General features: G+C 38.2%; 2 protein-coding genes across 2 annotated transcripts; one reads left to right on the forward strand and one right to left on the reverse strand.

Annotated features, from left to right (window-relative positions):
• The first annotated feature begins 3,783 nt into the window (after positions 1 to 3,783).
• LOC100561386 (olfactory receptor 14C36) lies at positions 3,784 to 6,345 on the forward strand. Its single transcript, XM_016995832.2, has one exon. It carries the CDS (start codon positions 4,211 to 4,213, stop codon positions 5,414 to 5,416), a length of 1,206 nt encoding a protein of 401 aa, XP_016851321.1. The 5' UTR covers positions 3,784 to 4,210; the 3' UTR covers positions 5,417 to 6,345.
• A 4,838-nt stretch (positions 6,346 to 11,183) lies between these two features.
• Positions 11,184 to 12,179, reverse strand: LOC107983229 (olfactory receptor 14A16-like). Its single transcript, XM_062957143.1, has one exon. It carries the CDS (start codon positions 12,156 to 12,158, stop codon positions 11,184 to 11,186), a length of 975 nt encoding a protein of 324 aa, XP_062813213.1. The 5' UTR covers positions 12,159 to 12,179.
• Positions 12,180 to 21,979: the final 9,800 nt, after the last annotated feature.

A 21,979-nucleotide genomic window follows, 5' to 3' on the forward strand; every position in this document is an offset into this window, starting at 1 on the left:
ATATATATTTATATACAGTATATGAGGCCCCTAGAACCATAAGACATGCAAAAAGATCATAGTTAATAACTTAAATTGTCCCCCTTAAAAATCAAATCCCCCCCAAGTATGGCCTGTGCCCCACATTGGGAACCAGAGGCTTAGAGAAAGAACAGAAAACATTCTGTTTTTTTTTAAAATGCAATTTTAATTGACCAAAAGCAGACCAACAAACCTTTTTTGTGTCAGGAGTGACTTGAGAAATTGCAACCAACAAACCTCTGCACAACTAAATGTATAAAACATTAGATAAATTACAGAGTCACAGAACTGTTCCCCCCCCCCCAAAAAAAAACCCACACATACAGTGGCACATGCTTTAGTTACATCCCACCTGGATTTCTGTAACACGCTTTACATGGGGCTGACTTTAAAGAGGGCTCGGAAACTTCAGCTGGTCCAAAGAGCTGCAGCTAGATTTCTAATTGGGGCTGGCTAGAGGGAGTGGGCAACCCCTGTTGCAGCAGCTCCGCTGGCTGCCAGGCTGTTTCCAGGATTATGACCTTTAAAGCCCTAGATGGTTCAGGTCCAGACTATTTGTCTGACAGTGTCTCCTTGTATGAACCTGCCCAGGCCTTGAGATCTTCAGGAAAGGCCCTTCTCTTGGTCCCACTTCTATCTCATAAAACCATCGTCATACAATTTTAAATTTTGAATCCCGTTTGGGGAGATAAAGCAGGATATAAATAATAATAATAATAATAATAATAATAATAATAATAATAATAATAGGCACACTGGGTGCTGTGCCAAAAGATCTCAGCAGACATTTGAAATCAATAAACATTGACAAAATTGCGATCTGTCAACTGCAAAAGACCACCTTACTGGAAACTGCACGCATCATTCGAAAATACATCACACAGTCCTAAACACTTGGGAAGTGTTCGACTTGTGATTTTGTGATATGAAATCCAGCATATATATCTCATTTGCTGTGTTGTACTATGTCTTTGTGTCAACAACAACAACAACAACAACAACACAACAGGTAGTTTAGCAAATGTCTCCCTAAATCTATTTAACAATAAAGTTATAAAATTTGGGTTGGGAAGATAATAATCAGCTTGAGCCCTTTGGCACTTAATAGTGTGGTGCCATGAATGAGATTTTCTCAAAGATGCTGTGATTGATATGCTTCCTCTTATGCTTAAACCACTTCATCCCCAATGAACTATCTGTTTAATTTATTATTATTATTTTATTGTATGACACAGCAAACAAGATAGACATGCTGGATTTCGTATCACAAAATCACAAGTGTCTAGGACTGTGTGATGTATTTTCGGATGATGCGTGCAGATCACTGAAGGGTGGTCTTTTGCAGTTGGCAGATCGTAATTTTGTCAATGTCTATTGTTTCCAAATGCCGGCTGAGATCTTTTGGCACGGCACCCAGTGTGCCCATCACCACCAGGACCACCTGCACTGGTTTCTGCCATAGTCTTTGAAGTTCAATCTTGAAGTCCTGATAGCGGCTGAGTTTTTCCTGTTGTTTTTTGTCAATGCGACTGTCACCTTTATTATTACTATTATTATAAGACCTATTATACTCACTCAATTTTGGAAGGGGAAAGGGTATTAGAAATGTGAGAGACAGCATTGATTTCAAGGACAAGATGGAACAAAAACAAGCAACAGTGAGCAAATTCATTATTGAAAAATCATTAAAATTAGACATTAATACAGCTATATAGCATTTGAAATAACAAAATGGAAAGGATTAATTTTTTTAGGGATTCTTTCATTTTTTCTAAAACCTAAACACTGTTGGTCTTCCCTGAATTTAACAAAGTTATCAGTTCAGAAACTTATTTGAATACACTTTGCTGAGTTATGATTGCCACCCCTGGGAGCAATGTTCCAGAAGCACAGAAGACAAATTAATACATCTCTTCAATTGAAGACATTTTTCAGAATAAATCCAAGTGACATGGATGTCTTTACTGACACGCAGCTAGCTTGCTGTTAGAGAAGGAAAGTACTGTAGATCTGAAATCAAAAGCAATATGTGAAGAAAAGTTGTAAGTGATTTAGAAGTTTCCTGATGATTTTGGGATTTTCTCAAATGTTTTCACAGGCTTTCCTTCGCTTCCATATTTTCCTTTCTTCATATTTTCTCTTCTGTTCACTTTAAGTAAGAGTTGTCAGAGATAGAAAGTTGTGGTGTTCCTTTCTGCTACCCTAGAAGGTAAAACAGATCACTGATTCAAATTACAAGTCCGTGGACTTTGATTCAACATTCAAAGAAATGTTTTGATAGTAACAGCGGTTCAACAGTGGCACTAATTATGTAGAGAGGGGGTGAGGTCTACTTCTCTTGACATCTTCACAAAGAGATTAGGTAGCTACCTGCTGGGGAAGTTCTAGCTGGATTCATTGCATTGAGTGGGGTTTGGAATTGAAAGTCTATTGGAGACCTTTTAAGTATGATTCTATGATTCTGTATTTTTGCCTTTACTTATGATTCCCTCTGCATCTATGAATCAATCTAGTTTAGTCACCATCTAGCTGGGGTGCTCATATAGTTTTAAAGATTTCCTACATGCAAACAAATAATTCATAAAAATTCATATAAACTGTTGCCTAATTTCCAGACAGTAAGTTCTGAGACATGCATTAGATGTGTAAGTTGGGCAAGTTTATTGCCTTACTTGAGTGGAAATTTGAAGTTAATGTAAAAATTACTTCTCTACTAGAAAGAGTTTAGGAAAGCAAGAATGAATTGACAGAAGACATTTCAGAGACTGGCATATAATTAGGGTTAAAGAAGCAAATGAAGAGCAGTTGAAATGGGAGTGTATGTCACATTTGGAGGTGTTTTAAACCCATTTTCTGCCAAGATGAGTGCAATATTTCCAGAATATGTAGTTCTGAGTTTCTAAATATTAGGTGTGTGATAATTGCAAATAGTAGTTTCACCACTTTAAAAAAAACTTTTCTTTTTATTCTTCATGTTCTTTTAGTTCATATTGCCATTACATATGGTGTTTTCAAAAGGATCTCACCATCTAGCATAGATTTTCCTTTGCTTCTGTCCCTTCACATTTTTCTCTTACATTGATGCCATTTGTTTCAATAAGCTTACCAGAAGACTGAATAGTCTAAGTTTATTTCACCTCTGTTAGAATAGTACAATATTTGTTTGTTTAAAAATGGGAACCATAAGAAGAATTAAGATAATATCATATGTATGTATTCATTATAAAATTGTTTGAGTAAGACCCACCTTGTTGGGTAAGACCAATTTATCTCAGTGGGGCATACTTCTAATAGGATATGTTTTAGGACAGTATTGTTCAAGTGAGAATTGAAGTTTCCATGCTGGTTGCCTCTCTGCTATAACATCTGAAGAATATTAGAAAAGCAAACAAAAATGTATTGATGAGAGCATTTTTAGAGATGGCAGACCAAGAAAAAAATGTGGAAATTTCAGATTAATATACAGTGAGTGTTAGACCACTTTTAGGGTATTATTTCTAACTCTGGACACATATTGCTCCCAATTAAGGATGATAAGTTTTATGATCAGTCACAAATTATTACCTCCAAGATAATTACATCTTATAATATAAAAAGAATGTAAAAGTAGGGATATTTAGGGAAAAGTAGGGAACTTCAAGAATGCTGGCTAATGTTAGTTTTTTTTCCACCGAAAAATGTCAATTACCGGTAAGGGAAGAATTTGAAATGGGAATTCATTCATTCCTTCGTTCATTCATTCATTTTTGACAGCAGGTTAATAAGTTAACCTTGAGCCAAAACTTGTGTTAAATACCAATTTCTGCTAAAAATTAATATGGCAACTTTTGCCTCTCCACTTCTTTTATGCTCATTTTAAAAGCTGCCACCTTGTGGGTGGGATTTGGTGGAAATTGTGTGTTTTAAAAAGCATTTTAATTGTATTTATTATATTTTAATTGCATTTTAACATAAACCATGCAGTACTATTTAATTGGGTTTTTTAAATTTTGCATTTGCTTTGTTTTAAATCGAGATCAAAGTGTGTGGTTGTTATTCGTCTTCAGTCTCCACGAGGAGAAAGGCAGGATATACATAAAGTAAATAAATAAAATAAAAATAGTTTTCTTTACATAGGCAGCAGAAGAACTGAGAAGAAAACCAAACTCTCAATGTTTTGTTTTCTAGTATTCTCAGAGATTTGAGAACTATGACCTCTACACTTGTTTGTGCCCTTGTCTTTTACCCTACAATAGTTGCAAGAAACCTTCCTAACATTTGTACAGGACCTTGTTGTCCCACTCCAACATGTACACCCCTATGTACTTTTTTCCTGTATTGGATTTTGGATTTATCTCTGGAGGCATGCCTAACTATTGTCTTCCTTGTGTTTGAACAGGCAGCCACTATGTCTCTTAAGGAGCAACAATTAATGAATCAATCTTCTCTGTCAGAATTTCTTCTCCTGGAATTCTCAAATGTTCGGGAGTTCCAGATACTACATTTCATTGCATTCTTCATTTTCTACCTGGTAGCAGCTGCAGGAAATCTTCTCATCATTGCTGCAGTAGCATCTGACCACCATCTGCATAACCCTATGTACCTCTTTCTGATGAATTTGGCCATACAAGATGTGGGGCAGATTTCAGTCATTATTCCCATATCCATGGCTAATTCCCTTATGAATGACCGGCACATTTCTTATTCTGGATGTGTTGCTCAAGTCCTTTTCTATATCTTATTTTTATCATCTGATTTCTTTCTTCTAACAATTATGGCATATGATCGATATGTTGCCATTTGCAATCCATTGCAATATGAGATGGTGATGAACAGGCATGCCTGCTTTCAGATGGTAACTGCTGTGTGGATTAGCAGTTTATGCTATGGGATTTTACACACTGGAGGCACTTTCACACCCCGCTTTTGCTCCAATGTTATCAATCAGTTTTTCTGTGAAATCCCACAGTTACTTAAGCTGACCTGCTCTGATGTATACCTTTTTGAAATTGGAGTGGTTTTATTAGGAGTATTTGTTGGGGTAGGATGCTTTGTTTTTATTGTAGTGACCTATGTGCACATCTTCACTGCAGTGCTGAGAATCCCTGTTATCCAGAGAAGGAGAAAAGTTTTCTCAACTTGCATTCCCCATCTCCTTGTTTTTTCCATATTTATATTCACTGGTGGTTTCTCTTACGTTAGAGCCACCTCTGGTTCCTCATCATCTTTTGACTTGGTCCTGTCCATGATCTATTCTATGGTTCCACCATTAATGAATCCAGTAGTCTATGCAATGAGGAACAAAGATATTAAAAATGCTCTATCTAAGTTATTATCACTTAGGTACTTTACTAGAAAGTTCTTCTCCAATCTCATTCACCAGAGTAGTGTAGATAATTTAAATAACTGTAGTTGATGGTGCAATGGTGAGGAAGCTTTCTTTTGTAGACTAGATACTGTAAAAATTGTTTCCATTGCGTTATGTGTATGCATTCAGAAGCAACAAAGGAACACATTTTTGTTATTTTACAAGTTTAATACATATTTTGATATTGCAGCTCTTTCTTCCAGTGGGTTTTTCTTTCATCCAAATGTCTTTTCTTTCACCAAAAGTAAACCTGAGATTATTAAATGAATATTGTTGGACAATTTTTAGCAAAGCATTAACGTCCCCTCGTTCCCAGTGCTAGAGATCATAAACACCCCTTCACACTTTCTACATTAGAGGTGGAATCATGTAATACTCCAAATGTTGCAGGATTTAGATTTCAGCATTCACCATCTTTGGCTATGTTGGCTAGGGCTGTTGAGTGTTACAGTTCTCCAGCTATTGGATGGCTCCTGGTTTCTTACCCTAACTCTTTTGGGCTTTCAGGGAAGAAGATGTTTCAAAGCATCTGTCGTAAAGTCAAGATACCATATATACTCGAGTATAAGCCGAACCGAATATAAGCCGAGGCACCTAATTTTACCACAAAAAACTGGGAAAACTTATTGACTCGAGTATAAGCTGAGGGTGGGAAATGCAGCAGCTACTGGTAAATTTCAAAAATAAAATTAGATACCAATAGAATTACATTAATTGAGGCATCAGTGGGTTAAATGTTTTGAATATTTACTGTATTTCAAAGAAAAACAGTAAACTAACTCTATAAGTGGAAAAACAATCATAACTTTATCATCATCATCATCATCATCATCATCATCGTTATCATCATCATCATCATCAACAGCTTCATTTGTACCCTGCCCTATCTATCTCCCCCTGGGGACTCAGGCCAGCTTCCAACATAGTAACAGGCAAACATATAATGCCTACATAAACAATTCAGAGCTAGATATAGATCTGTCATTATATATACTAATTTCACATGTGTATTTTCCCCTGAAACCTTTGCAAATCCTCTCTCTGTGTGCATTTTCCTCCTGCAATATTTGCAAGCCTTATTTATCAATGTTTATATCTATCTAGACATCTGTGTGTGTGTGTGTGTGTGTGCACACGCGCGCATTTTCCCTCTGCACTTGCAAACATGTAAGGGTAAAATTCATATAAAATTCATATATAAAATTAATATATACATATAGGAACAGATATACAGGTACATGGAAATCTCTAGATATCTATATTTATATAGGATTTGCAAAGACCTGTAAACATATGAGGGGAAATTCATATATTAATGTATTTGTAGGGGGAACATCTATATAAATATTTAGAAGCTTTGGGGCATGCATTTACCCAAGGAAGAAATGCAAGCAAAGTCCCCCTAAAAATAACTTTGTCCTCTTTTTTCCTGCCCTTTCCCACCTCTTTTCTTTTCCCCTTTTTTAAACTCTAAAAGTAGCCAGAAAAGGCTTTTTAAAACTTCCCTCCCTCTCCCAAAAAACCCCCCACTCGATTTGTTTCCTTAGGAATAAAAAGAAATACACATCTTCTGTTGCTCTCTTTTCCCTCCTTCCCTCCCTTTGGACTCAAATGTTCTTACAATAGTAGTAGTAGTAGTAGTAGTAGTAATAATAACAATAGCAATAGTAATGAATCGTGCAAATTTGCAAGAATATCTTTTTTCTTTCCCTTCTGTCCATGCAATCTGGCTTGCAAGGGTTTCTCTCACACTCTCCTTTTGCGTTTGAAAACATTTGCTTCTTGTCTTTGTCTCTCTCTCTCAAAAAAAATAAGATAACCAGCCTGGGAGGAGAAGCAGAGGAGGGAGGTTTTGGAACAGAAAACATACTGTGGCCTCCAGGCTCCGCTGCTGGCTTGACCTTGACCCGAATATAAGCCGGGGGAGGCTTTTTCAGCTCACAAATAAGAGCTGAAAAACTTGGCTTATCTTCGAGTATATATGGTACTTTCACCAGTCATTTTTGGGATGGGCAGTTCTACCATAAGCAAAGTTTCTTGAACTTATCTCTGTAGAATGAAAAAACCACTTTCAGATAGTTGGGTAGGTGACTTTGAAATAGAGAGAAATTGAGAGAAAAAGAGAGGGAGATAGGGTCTCTAAGACAATTTTACTGTGTAATACTGAATTGATAGAGATCTAAATCTTAATGCAAATATAAAATACATATAGGTTGATATAGCTCTTATTCTAAATGTTTGGGACCAGAGGTGTGGGATTTAGGTTCCCCCCCACTAGCTTTGAAGTCCCTGTAATCACGATTTTTTGTGTGAGTGTCAGGAGCAACTTTGGTCGCTTCTGGAGTGAGAGAATTGGCAGTCTGCAAGGACGTTGCCCAGGGGACGCAACGATGAGATGATATCTTGTAGATGGGAGCCAGGTCTAAACACAAAATTGATTTATATTTCATATGCACCTACTACATATAACCTGGAATTAATTTGACCCACAATATTTTTAAATAATTTTGTGCATGCAATCGCTTATGATTTCAAAATGTATTATTATATAAAAATAATTGTTTTAAAATAGTATAACAAATGTTTTTAACTTATTTTTTTGGAAGCTGCCTTGAGTTCCACTCTGGGGGAAAACTAGCATTAATGCTATAATAATAATAATAATAATAATAATAATAATAATAATAATAATAATACAACAGGAAAAACTCAGCTGCTATCAGGACCTCAAGATTGAACTGGCAGAAACAAGTGCAGGTGGTCCCGGTGGTGATCTGCACATTGGGGGCCGTGCCAAAAGATCTCAGCCAGCATTTGGAAAAATAGACATTGACAAAATTACGATCTGCCAACTGCAAAAGGCCACCCTACTGGGATCTGCACGCATCATCCGAAAATACATCACACAGGCCTAAACGCTTGGGAAGTGTTCGACTTGTGATTTTGGGATATGAAATCCAGCATATCTATCTTGTTTGCTGTGTCATACAATAACATAGTAACAATAACTTTATTTTTATACCCCGCCCCACAGAGCCGGCTCTAGGTATTTTCAAGTGTAGGTGAACAGAATTTTGGCGCCCCCCCAAAAAAAACCAATCAATGAAAAATAAAAGTGTTGGATAAGCAAAAATGTTGGATAATAAGGAGGGATTAAGGAAAAGCCTATTAAACATCACATGACATTAAGATTTTACAAATCAAGCACCAAAACATCATGTTTTACAAGAAATCAACAGAAAAAGCAGTCTTTACTGCGCCCCCGTATGTTTTGCGCCCAAAGCAACCACTTAATTCACCTCATTGTTGGACCGGCCCTGCCGCCCCATCTCCCCGAAGGGACTTGGGGTGGCTAACATGGGGCCACGCCCAGTACTTTGGGGTAGGAAAGCTCTGTGTTCGAACCAACTTGTTCTCCATCATGGGACTAGCTGCGGAGAGTTATGAGACTGGAAGGTGGGGCGGGGGGACTGATGAAAAATGCGCAAGGTCATGGCTGGATATCAGGTAGCCAATTGACCCACTGGGACAGATAATTTATCACTTTTTGTTTCTTTTCTGCAACTCATTTTGTCCCAGACCACACATTAACAATCTCACTGGGAAACTGGGGAGAGAAAACAGTATCCTCCATGGTAGTCAAGCCACAAATATTGTGGATTTTGGAACTGGTTTGAGGCCACTTTCTATGGATCCTGGCCTCGAATATGTTCCAGAAATGTCCATCTAGTTATCTAGACTGTGAAACTGGTTTCAGCCAAATTTGTTACAAACTGATCTGAATGGGTAGTGTAGATGAGACTTACAGACTTATTGGAAAAAAAGCACCCTAGGACGCTTCTACACCAGCTCACCCATGAAGCCTCTCGCTGGCCATCATATGACATAGGGTGACTTTCAGTAGGGTTCTGTTGGTGAACTGGGGTGGCAGTGTGCTAGGAGGCTGCCACCACCAACATAGAAGCAGCCCTGTGTTCCATAAGGAACAATGGGGCTGCTCTGCACTTCAGCTGCATGGCGATGCTTTTCCATGTGGAATGGGGAAGTATCAGCTGCTGGCTGATGTGCTGCAATTGCCCCGCTGCCACCCCACTGCCACCCTAATTCGCCACGGAGGCTGGAGAATCACAATGCTGGTAAGTTTGCATGTGATGAGGTCCTAAAAACTTTTGCAGGGATAGTTTGGCATCAGGATATTGTCATTTGAAGGTCAAATTGAGAAAGAAAATACAACACTTGCCAACCAAACCGCTTAGGACCCTTAATAGATAACTTAATAAAGTTCTCTTGTTCTGGAAACACTCATGCTGGTGGAGGTCCATAAGGGCTTAATGTGTCACTGAAGTTACCTGGAATTTGGCATTGAAATACATAGGAAATGGAAGTGAATTGGGAACAAGGGAAGAGATGCGTGCATCTAAGACATGTTGGTAGGGAGAGCAAGAGAAAGAGAAGTGAGGAGTCATTTAGCCAGGACCTGTGGGCAGAGGAGAGACAACCAAGGAAGAGAAAAGAGGAGGAGAAGATATTTAACCAGATTTTGAGAGGAGAGGAAAAGATGAAGAGGACAACAAATGTGTGACCATGGCTTTCCTTACCTGCTGTGTTATTATGAGATATATTTTGCCTTGTGATATAATCATATCTTTTTTCAAAACTGCAGGCAATATGGTCTGTTGTGTAATTAATCCCACTTCATTCTCCACTCTCACCCTCACTCTATACAATGTCAACTAGGCAAGTATTATCCCTTTACACATCTTCATAAGCCATTGACAGGGTTGCTTAACATCAATTTTATTTAGATAAGTATACAGAAAGTTATATAAAAAATGATCCTGGTCATTATTTTTAGTTGCCTTCAGTCCTGTTATAGGGGGAAAGGTGAAATATAAATGAATGAATGAAGTTTTTAAAAATGGAGTTACCAGCTCAGGATAGTTCACTCTGTACCTCATATTCTTTGCCACCTCATGCAAAAATTATTTTTATGGTAATCTGTAGGTAAGAAGCTGTACAAAATGGTATTTATTTATCTAGGCCTTCTATGGGCAACACATACAAGTGACATGTAAAAGAGGGTTGTTGTGCGTTTTCCAGGCTTTATGGCCATGTTCCAGAAGTATTCTCTCCTGACGTTTCGCCCACATTTATGGCAGGCATCCTCAGAGGTTCTGAGCATGCCTGCCACAGATGTGGGCAAAACTCAGGAGACAATACTTTTGGAACATGGCCATACAGCCTGGAAAACACACAACAACCCTGTGATCCCGGCCATGAAAGCCTTCGACAACAACATGCAAAAGAATCCACAAATTCAGTAGAAGAATAACAATAACAACCTGGGCAACAGAAGAAACTAACTGATAAAGCCTGATGAATCCTGTTAAATGGAAATCAGATCTCAAGAAGAGGAAGATCGAATTAACAGAAAGGCAGATTACAAAATGCACCCAAAATTATGTTTCTTCTTGCTTTACCTTTTAGAGCAGTGCTTCTCATGTTAGATAATATGGGGAACTGGGATTTTTTGTCTTTTGATGTTTGGGGCACTCAATCTTTGCCTACTGAAAGCTCTACTTTGTTTCCTAGAAACATGCCAGAAATCTGCAGCCATTGGCTAAATGATAGCATTGGCCCAGACTATAACTTAAAATAGATTGTTCACTAGTTTGGCAAAATAGAGGATTTGGATTGTATGCATCTTGTCAGGGACCCAAGGCTGCCCCTAGAATGCTCAGTAATCCAATATTCCATATCTTCATCAGAAAAAAGACAGTAGTGTAAAACATGTCAATCATGCCATTGTGTCTATTTACTGAAAACCTTTACAATTTTTGACAAAGGTATATGAGACAACTCTGTGAAATCGAAACAATTTACTTGACATCTTCCAGGCAGCCTGATGTATATCTTTATTTCTCAGGCTATAAATTATAGGATTCGTTACTGGTGGCAGAACAGTGTACAAGACTGTAGACAACAAATCTACAGAAGTTGAGGACAAGGCCTGTGGTCTAAAGTATGAGAATACAGCAGTTGAAAGAAATAATGAGACAACAGTCAAGTGTGGAGTGCAGGTGGAGAAGACTTTACGCCTGCCCTGGGATGAATTAATCTTGAATACTGTCGAGAAGATGTACCCATAAGATATTAATATTAAAGAAAGACAACAAATACCAGCAGTTATTACAACAGCAAGAACAAGGCATTCATTGAGCATTGTATCTGTGCATGAAATCCTCCATAATTGTGGAACATCACAGAAAAACTGTTGAACATGAGAACTGCAAAAATTTAACCTGAATGTTGACATTGTTTCCACTATTGCATAAACTATAGCACTGATCCAAGAGGCAGCTGCAAATTGGAGACAGGCATTCCAATTCATGATCCTCATATAGTGTAAAGGGAGGCAGATTGCCACATAGCGGTCATATGCCATAACAGTAAGAAAGAACACCTCAGCACTTGCAAATGTGAAAACCAGGAGCACTTGAGAAACACATCCTGAGAAGGAAATTCTTCTGTCATTTGTCAATGATATAGCCATAGATTTAGGAACAGTTACGGAGACATAGCAAGCATCGACCAATGATAAATTGACTAGAAAGAAATACATGGGACTATGCAGATTATGATCATGGGCTATAGTTAGGATAATGAGAATGTTTCCCATGAATGCTACCAAATAAATGGACAGAAACAACAAAAAATGTAAAATCTGTAGCTCTCTGGTGTCAGAAAATGCCAACAGAATGAATTCATTCACTGTAGACTGGTTTTCCATTTTTTCCTTGGTGAAAATCTTCTCTGCAAAGACAAAGATATACATACACACATACACACACACACACACACACACGCACGCACACACACACACACACACACACACACAACAAAAAGTTATTCCCAATTTTCGACCTACATCAGTAAAAAAAAAAAAAACCCCAACAAAAACAGAATGTGTTTTGATGTTTTCTGCTTTCTTTGAAGGACAGATCATGTGAGATTGTACTTTTTTTTTCATGTCAGGAGCGACTTGAGAAACTGCAAGTTGCTTCTGATGTGAGAAAATTGGTCATCTGCAAGGATGTTGCTAAGGGGACGGCCAGATGTTTGATGTTTTACTATCCTTATGGGAGGCTTCTCTCATGTCTACGCATAGGGAAATGGAGCTGACAGAGGGAGCTTATCCACATTTTCCCTGGATTCGTCAAGTCAGCAACCCAACCTTCATGTCAGCAGTCCTGCCAGTACTGGACAGATTTTATTAATCAAGGAAAGAAACTCATTGCAATTGTTTATCTCTTGTAAAGAATGCTAGTAGTAGGTCTTTGTGATTTAAGGTCTGATTGGATGCTAATCTAATTGTGTAAAATGTATCTTGTAGGAAAGAAAAGGTTGAAGGATTATATGAATAAAGTGCATCAAGATGATTTGGGCAATACTGTGATTTTTATGTGAAGAAATTAAATTTCTCCATGCCCTAGAAAATATGCTTCTTTTAGAATATTATGAATAAAGATATCACAAAATATTTTACCCTCTATGCAATTATATGGGCGGATGGGTATTATGACATCTGATGCAGTTGCTACAATATTCAGAATGAAAGCCATATTTTTCAAAATATCATGTACTTTCTCTTCGTAGATATTGGTTCTTAATTGTCGCATTTTTTTTGAAAAACCCCCCTGTATATTCCAATAATAAAAAAATATTTAAAAAAAGAATGTGTTTGTGTTTTATTCCAATGCAGTCTGACCCTACCACAGTCTAACCAATCCTCTGATTAAAAAGTTTGAGGACCCCTGTTTTACATGGGCGTCAGAGTAATTGTACCTCTATGAATGGTAACAGAGTAGCATCAATTGCCTTCTATTACCACTTTCTATACGCGTACACTTCTAAGTATCTGAAAACATAATAATTTGGCGATAATGTTAAAGTTTAAAACTTTTCTAGCATTATTCTCATAGCTAACAGTTTTCTGATGATATGGCTTCATGTCAAGGGTTAGGAAGAATTTCTGCATCTTAATATAAAATGCATTGCCCACGCAACAATTCTTTGTTAAACTAATAATGTCTTTACAGCCAAAATCTGAGAAAAAAACCTAACATTTCAATAGTTACTAGTATATTACATTGCTTTTTAATTTAATTGTAGATGGAGGACTGACCTCTTCTATCTCACAATCTTTTTAAACCTCTTCTCAGTACTGAAATATCAAACATACCACACTTAAAGAGCCATCTTGCGCAGTTATTAACATCTACCCTTTTTCTGAAGGAGCTCCAAACTTCTGTACTAATGAAGACCATACAGTCCAAAGTCATATGTATCTAGTTACTCACCCCTGCTCCTTTCTTCAGATAACAGCCTAGTCAAAAATGAAGATGAACAGGTAGAGAAAATTTTTATATATTTATGCTTCAAGATTACTAGAGGTTTGAAAAACCAAGGCACATTACAGAAGCAGAAATAAATTTCAAAAGGTCTTTTCATCATGCTCATTGTCCCCAAAGGTTTAATTTAAGTGAGAGAAAATGGAAGACGTAATGGTGCAATGTTCCATAGTTAGTTTGTATTCCCTGGATGAGAAAACTGCATGTGCAGACTTTGAGATTGAGGCTAAAGTTTGTTGGGTAGATAATTTTGAATAAGGACTTTGATAGTCAAAGGTAAAATAGTGACAAAAATCAAACCTAACATCTTTGAACATCCAATTCATTGTAGATTTCTTCTTTCAAGAAGAGTCATATTGGTAGAAGTTTCATATCATTACATTAAGCTTGATAGTCACGAAAGGTACCTGGAATTCAGCATGGAAACACAGGGTAAATGGAGGTGAATTGGAAAGAAAGGCTAAAGATGAGTGTAGATAATCCAGTTCAACCCCCTGCAAGTAGCAGGAAATCGCATTCAAAGCACCCCCGACAGATGGCCATCCAGCCTCTGCTTAAAAGCCTCCAAAGAAGGAGCCTCCACCACTGTCCGGGGGAGAGAGTTCCACTGCCGAACAGCCCTCACAGTGAGGAAGTTCTTCCTGATGTTCAGGTGGAATCTCCTTTCCTGTAGTTTGAAGCGATTGTTCTGCGTCCTAGTCTGCAGGGCAGCAGAAAACAAGCTTGCTCCCTCCTCCCTATGACTTCCCCTCACATATTTGTACATGGCTATCATGTCTCCTCTCAGCCTTCTCTTCTGCAGGCTAAACATACCCAGTTCTTTAAGCTGCTTCTGATAGGGTTTGTTCTCCAGACCTTTGATCATTTTAGTTGTCCTCCTCTGGACGCTTTCCAGCTTGTAAACATCTCCCTTCAACTGTGGTGCCCAGAATTGGACACAGTGATTCCAGGTGTGGTCTGACCAAGGCAGAATAGAGGGGGAGCATGACTTCCCTGGATCTAGGCGCTATACCTCTATTTATGCAAGCCAAAATCCCATTGGCTTTTTTTGCCACCACATCACATTGTAGGCTCATGTTTAACTTGTTGTCCACGAGGACTCCAAGGTCCTTTTCACACATTATGTTGTCAAGCCATGTATCGTCCCCCATTCTGTATCTTTGCATTTCATTTTTTCTGCTGAAGTGAAGTATCTTGCATTTGTCCCTGTTGAACTTCATTTTGTTAGTTTCGGCCCATCCCTCTAGTCTGTCAAGTTCATTTTGAATTCTACTCCTGTCTTCTGGAGTGTTAGCTATCCCTCCCAGTTTGGTGTTGTCTGCAAACTTGGTGATCTTGCCTTCTAACTCTTCATCTAAGTCGTTAATAAAGATGTTGAACAGAACCGGGCCCAGGACGGAACCCTGCGGCACTCCACTCGTGACTTCTTTCCAAGATGAAGACGACGCATTGGTGAGCACACTTTGGGTTCGTTTGCTTAACCAATTACAGATCCACCTAACCGTGGTTTTGCCTAGCCCACATTTGACTAACTTGTTTGTCAGAAGGTCATGGGGGAGCTTGTCGAAGGCCTTACTGAAATCCAGATAGGCTACATCCATGGCATTCCCAACATCTATCCAGCTTGTAACTGTATCGAAAAAAGAGATCAGATTAGTCTGGCATGATTTGTTTTTGGTAAATCCGTGTTGACTATTAGCAATTACCGCATTTTTTAGAAGTGTTTACAGACCACTTCTTTAATGATCTTTTCCAGAATCTTGCCTGGTATCAACGTGAGGCTGGTATCAACGTGAGGCCAGACGGTAATTGTTTGGGTCATCCTTTTTTCCCTTCTTGAAGATAGGGACCACATTTGCCCTCCTCCAATCTGCTGGGACTTGTCCTGTTCTCCAAGAACTCTAAAAAATGATTGCCAGTGGTTCTGAAATAACTTCTGCTATTTCCTTCAATACTCTTGGGTGTAGTTGATTCGGCCCTGGAGACTTAAATTCATTTAGAGCAGCCAGGTATTCCTGGATAACTTCTTTCCCTATTTGGGGTTGGATTTCCCCCAATCCTTCATCCACTCCATGTTGCTGAGGTTGAGGCTGGCTTTCTTTTTGTGAGAAGACTGAGGCAAAGAAGGCATTAAATAGTTCTGCCTTTTCCCTATCCCCTGTCAGAATTTCCCTATCTTCTCCTCGCAGAGGCCCTATTGCCTCCTTGTTCTTCCTTTTCCTACCGATGTAAGCAAAGAATCCCTTTTTATTGTTTTAATGTCTCTGGCAATCCTGAGCTCATTTTGCGCTTTAGCCTTGCAAACTTTTCCCTACAGGAGTTGGCTATTGGTTTGAATTCTTTTTTGGTGATTTCTCTCTTTTTCCACTTCTTGTGCATGTCTTTTTTTTTTTAAAGTCTTAGACCAGTTAGAAGTTCTTTGGACATCCATTCTGGTTTCTTTGCACTTCTCTTGTTTTTATTCTTTGTTGACACTGTTTGTATTTGCACCTTGAATATTTCACTTTTGAAAAATTCCCATCCATCCTTGACTCCCTTGTCTTTTACTATTGGCATCCATGGAATGCCGCTCAGTATTTCCTTCATTTTTTGGAAGTCAGTTCTCCTAAAGTCCAGAATGTGGGTTTGGCTTTTTTTTCATTTTGGCCTTCCTTTGTATCGCAAACTGCAGGAGCACATGGTCGCTTGCCTCTGAGGATCCGACCACTTCAACTGCATTGATCTGGTCCTCCGCATTTGTTAGGATGAGGTCAAGAGCAGCCAATCCTCTTGTTGCCTCTTCTATCTTCTGGACTATAAAATTGTCTGCAAGGCAAGCAAGGAATTTGTTGGACTTTGTACTCTTGGCCGAGTTTGTTTTCCAGCAGATGTTTTACTTTCTGATCCAACCATTATGATTTGAGAGAAAATAGTTTGCCAACTCAGGCTAAAATTCCCTGCTCTTTCTTAGGCAACTGGACTTTTTATAGTACTTGATGTAACAAATAAGATGTTTATTTTGTGCCATAGCCCTGAGCATCCATTTCTTTAAGAGATTGCTAGTTTCATGTGCCCTACCTTCTGCAAAGGTCCTTCCTGTTTATAAATTATAGCCTTAGAAGAAATTTCTAAAGCACCCAGATCCCCACCTGAACCTTCTTTTATTTTTTTAAACTACATTGGTTTGTTTTTTGTTTATATGTTTTTCTCAGAAGAAGGAATATCTTATATTGCACCTCTGCTACGTACAACATATATGGTGCCTTTTGGAGGCAGTGAGGCAAAGTTTTAGGAAACATTTCCACATAAGCATTTTCAAGTTTTTGTTGGTATTGTAGTACAGTGGGGTTTTTGTATTCTCACATTGAACCATCCACAGCATAAAACTACTGCTATGTTCATCGTTGAGTGCTGCATGCATGCAGAAAGATGTTGTTGCTATTCAGATGGAAATATATGCCTGAATGATGCAGATATGTTTGTACTTCTCTCTGTGTGTTTGCTCGGTTTGATACATTTTCCCCTTATTTTTATAATGACATTATACAAAAGAACAGTGATAGTACAGGAAATAAAAGGGGTGGAGAAAAAAGGTGTATCAAATAGGGAAAGATTATTATCCTTATATAGGTAAGGATCCTATATAGAATTATCTTTGAGCCAGGATGTGAATCCAATTGTTTGGAGTAGAGACTTTTAACCAATTTATCACTTCCACTTTATGGAGGCCCTAAGAAAAAGCTATTGCAAAGTTTATAGGGGCTGAGAGTTTGTGCCTTGCCTACAATGAAACATTGATTTAGTGTACGCCAGCAGATTTTTATAGAAGTAAAAAGTGTTTTCCCCTCTATTTACCAAGCTCTTCAACAGTAAAGGGCTAATATTAGGGTCTTATGGACAATTACTGCTCATTTGTCCCAGGATGCTGCCTAGGGAGTGGCAATGCACATTGGTAGCCTCCAATGCACACTAGAGTACTCCTGTTACTCATATTTATGAGTCACTAAGAGGGTGCCTAAGCCCAAATAAGTATGATTAAAGTTATGTAACCACCAATTCTTTTTATTATTCTTCATTGCCTCGAGTCCCACTATTGAGAAAGAGATGAAATATGAATGAATGAATGAATGAATGAATGAATAAGACCATTAAAAAGTAAAATCACAAACCCAGTCCAGTTTGCTCTCTAAATACAGACTCCCTGACTCCTCTTGTGAAAATTACATTTTTTCTGGTAACAATATAAGTAAAAATGTGTACAGAGAAGTATACATTTATTTAGGCCTTCCATGGACAACATACACAACATGGAAAAAGAAAACATGGCTTTAATTCAGCAGGTAACCAGGGAACAAATTGGGGGGGGGGGGGGGAGACTACAGAGGTTAAAGCCTGGGTAATCAAGTTATATTTAAATAGAGATTCCATGAAAAGAAACATAGATGCAGCACACATGGAGAATGCAAAATGCACCTGGAGCCGGCATTCCTTCTTGCCATATCTTCTAGTGCAGTGGTTCTCAAGATAGATGATGGGAGACTAGGATTTTTTTTTTCATTGTGCAAGGCAGTAAAATTCAATTTTTCCCAATGGGAATAATTCTACTTTGTTTTGTTGGGTGCTTCCAGACAGGACTGAAACCCACACTGAAGTGAGTTTAAAAACCTACTTTGGTGTGGGTTTAAATCCTAACTGCCCTTTCCTGGGGCGCGCGATTACTATCCCGAACCCCCCCCCCCAAATAACTCCTAAAAAGTAAATAAAACTTACCTAGCTACCATTATGGTCCTTCTTGCACCTTCCTGGTGAGAGGAAATGATGCGGCAGAAAACTGGGGTGGTGGTACATCATTTCCTCATGCCAGGAGGGCATGAGGAGGATTGTAATGGTGGCCAGGTAAGTTTTGTTTATTTTTCAGGGGAAAATGGGGGCTGGGGGAGAGGGATTGTGTGCCACCCCAGACCTTTGGGCTCCAGGAGTCCTAAAGGTTCAGGATGTCAAATGGAGATTCACCTCTGGGTAGTCCCAGGATTACCTGGAGGTGAGTCCCTACAGGCCCAATACTTCATTAGATCCGGGCCTTTCAGGAAGGCCCTGATCTAGATACCAAGGTTCAAATACTGTTCACTCATGGAAATGTACTGGATCACCTTGGGCAGTCCCATTCTCTCAGGCTGAATCTACATTGTCATATAATCAAATGATCAAAGTAGATAATCCACAATTTATTCTTTGAACTGGATTATATGAGTCTACACTACCATGTAATCCAGTTAAAATCAGATAATATAGATTTTATATGGCAGTGTAGCTAGGGCAACAGGCTGGATCTACACTGCCATATAATCCAGTTTCTGAATCTAGATTTTCTGGATTATATGACTCTACACTGCCATATAATCTAGTTCAAATCAGATAATCTGGATTCAGAAACAGGATTATATGGCAGTGTAGATGGGGCTGCAACCTCAAAGGAATGCAATGGCACTCCTTCTGAACCAAGCTTGGGAAGAAAATCTTGTCATACTGCATGAATCAGAAATTACTCAACGGCTTATTAAAAAAACAATAATACATGATGTCACAGCAACCTACATTATACGTACATTATACTGTCTGGTAGGGCAGAGGAACTGTCTGGCATGGCTGAGTTTGGGCCATGCAAGAGGGCTTGGCTCTGTCCAAAACTGGAACAGCATCTATAAACTATGGGATATGCCCCTTTCTTCAATTTGGGGTTTGGAGAGGTAAAAGAATAGGTGTTTTAAAGGCTACATTCCCTCACTTTCTAAATGAGGAGCTCTTCTCTGATTAGAATTTGGCACAGAGTACTAGTGGGTTGTAGTGATATTCTAGAACATCTTAGCTAATTGTGATGCCCAGTAAGGTAGATGAGGCTGCTGACATACAGTTCATGTTGGTAAATTTCCCCTGGGAGGAGTGAGAAACACTCAAAATGTTTTATGATGAAAAAAGTAGTACAAAACTGGTTTTACATCTTGAGGCTTGATAGTTTTTGAGGATTCTGGCTGCACTCAAAGTCATTTTTTGTTTCTATAAAAACCCTGTGCAAAACCTTTATATTGAGTTAATAAAACAATCCTAATTCCTGTCTCTTGCATTTTCTTAGGGGTTGGTATAGCACCTCACAAAATATGGCCAATTCCGAACAGTGACTGAATTTCATGAAAAGATTATTTCTGCTCATCATAAATAGAATTCAGAAACTGCTTCGTATTAATCTTTTGAATGAAATGATGATACAAATTAGATTTCACCAAGTTTCTGTCATTTTCATGCATTTAGGTCAGTGAAATGTGAGTCCAGAAACCTATTTTCTTTTATTTACAACTATATCAGTAAAGTCTAAAGTCAGAAATATAACTTATTGCCTGTATCCTCCTAGTGCTGAGCTGTGACGGTGACCTCTGAGAGTAAAACTCCAGAAATGTACTTTGTTTCTTCTATATCTTTACTGCCAAACTATGCTTGCCACTCTTGGGAACAAATCTCCAGAAGCTGGGGAGAAGGGTGAATAAGTCTTCTAAGAACTCTTATAAGGAGTGCTTCCTCATAAATCAAAAGGGAAGACATATATAAAGTGGAATGAATGTTTAGTGAAGTAAACAGCCTTAATACATTATAGAAGAAAAAATGGACATGAAGGTAAGAAAAACCTGTGTTTTGAAATCTTTTAGTTTATTTCAGTAGTTCCTAAAATGCCCCGATGCTGAAAACTAAATCAGATTTTCCTTTCCTTGTCTGTTATCTTTTAGTCTATTCCATAATTTTACTCTTATTCTTGTTTATCTCTGTGCTAATGATTTTGATATAGAATTGAGTAATTCATGTTGCAATGCAGAAACATTTTTAGATGTTTGCCACTGAATTCTTATTTACCTGGGTGTCAAACCCAGTGAATATATTATGCCTTAGAGAACACTGCTCAAATGAAATATGAAGCTTATGTTGAGACTGTCAGCTACAAGATTTTCAGAGGTTTCAAGATAGTCAGACTCCTTTTCATAACACAATTTATAGAGAGAAGATTTATGCATCACTGGACTATTGGTCTCTGAAAAAAAATAAAAGGGCATACTGATAATACACGTATCGGTGGTTTAGTGTCCATTTTCATTTCACACTAGTTGATCAATAAACAATTGTGGAGTTTGTTTCCAAAAGGTACCAAATCCATCAGAACATATTTTACAGGAACAGGAAAAAACATGCTGAGGATATGCATTCTTCTGTTGCTATAAAATGTAATTTTCCGAGCCCTGTACTGAAGTGACTTGATACTTTAGATAGATCTGTACAGAATATTTTACTCTTACAACCGCATCATATGGGCAAAATTGCCTGCTGTATGCCGGTTCCTCTTCACTTTTGCCACGGAACCTGCTGGCTCCCATCCCACAATGCACATCTACTTCCAGTGGGGCTCTGTGGCAAAAGTGAAGAGGAACCAGTGTATGATAGGCAATTTTATCCTTCATTTTATCCTTCATTTCCCTCTCGATAGTTATCTGTAGCAACTCCTGAATTGTCATTTGGTAATCTTTATTTCTTCTTTTTCAAAACCCTTTGTCTTCTTGAATCTAGGAAATCGCCTTGCTATTCACAAATGCCTTCTATCATGTCTGATAATTGACCCAACTGGTTCAACAGCACCTATAATGACTTACAATACCGGCCCAGGCTTTCAAACAAAGATAATTTTTGTCCTACATGAAGACATTGGAAAACTAGACTGGAACTTTAACCACAAACCTTTTTTGATGCCTATGAGCTACACCCATTCCTGCCCTTTATACCTTACTTATTTGCTACTTGCTTATTTACTTCTAACTAATCTCTGCCACATGGTATACCTGATCAGAGATCAGGAAGGGAAAAGAAGTAAAATCCTGCTCATCACTGGGAGAATCAATGATGATTGACTTCCATGAATATACTGGTGAGTTAGCACTTGACAGTAATCATCTGGTAAATGGTAATCTTGATTCAGCAGCAGTATCACAAGATTCACTATTTAAGTCACAAAGTATAGGGTGTCAAGATATGAGGAACAATTTGCCTAGGGAAGATGGGAGGTCAGATTCTTTTGGGGTACATAATAGTTTTATCAGTTTTTTAAAGACTGGATAACCAAGTATTCCTTTCCAATTATGATCAGTAATTTCTAAAACATAAAAGTAGAAGTTTTTACTGTTTCAGC

Source organism: Anolis carolinensis, chromosome 6 (assembly GCF_035594765.1).
Source record: "Anolis carolinensis isolate JA03-04 chromosome 6, rAnoCar3.1.pri, whole genome shotgun sequence".
Lineage (NCBI taxonomy): Eukaryota > Metazoa > Chordata > Lepidosauria > Squamata > Dactyloidae > Anolis > Anolis carolinensis.

Bases quoted from the DNA above. Each gene is read 5' to 3' on its own strand.
- LOC100561386 (XM_016995832.2), top strand. From the start codon at position 4,211: ATGACCTCTACACTTGTTTGTGCCCTTGTCTTTTACCCTACAATAGTT.
- LOC107983229 (XM_062957143.1), bottom strand. From the start codon at position 12,158: ATGGAAAACCAGTCTACAGTGAATGAATTCATTCTGTTGGCATTTTCT.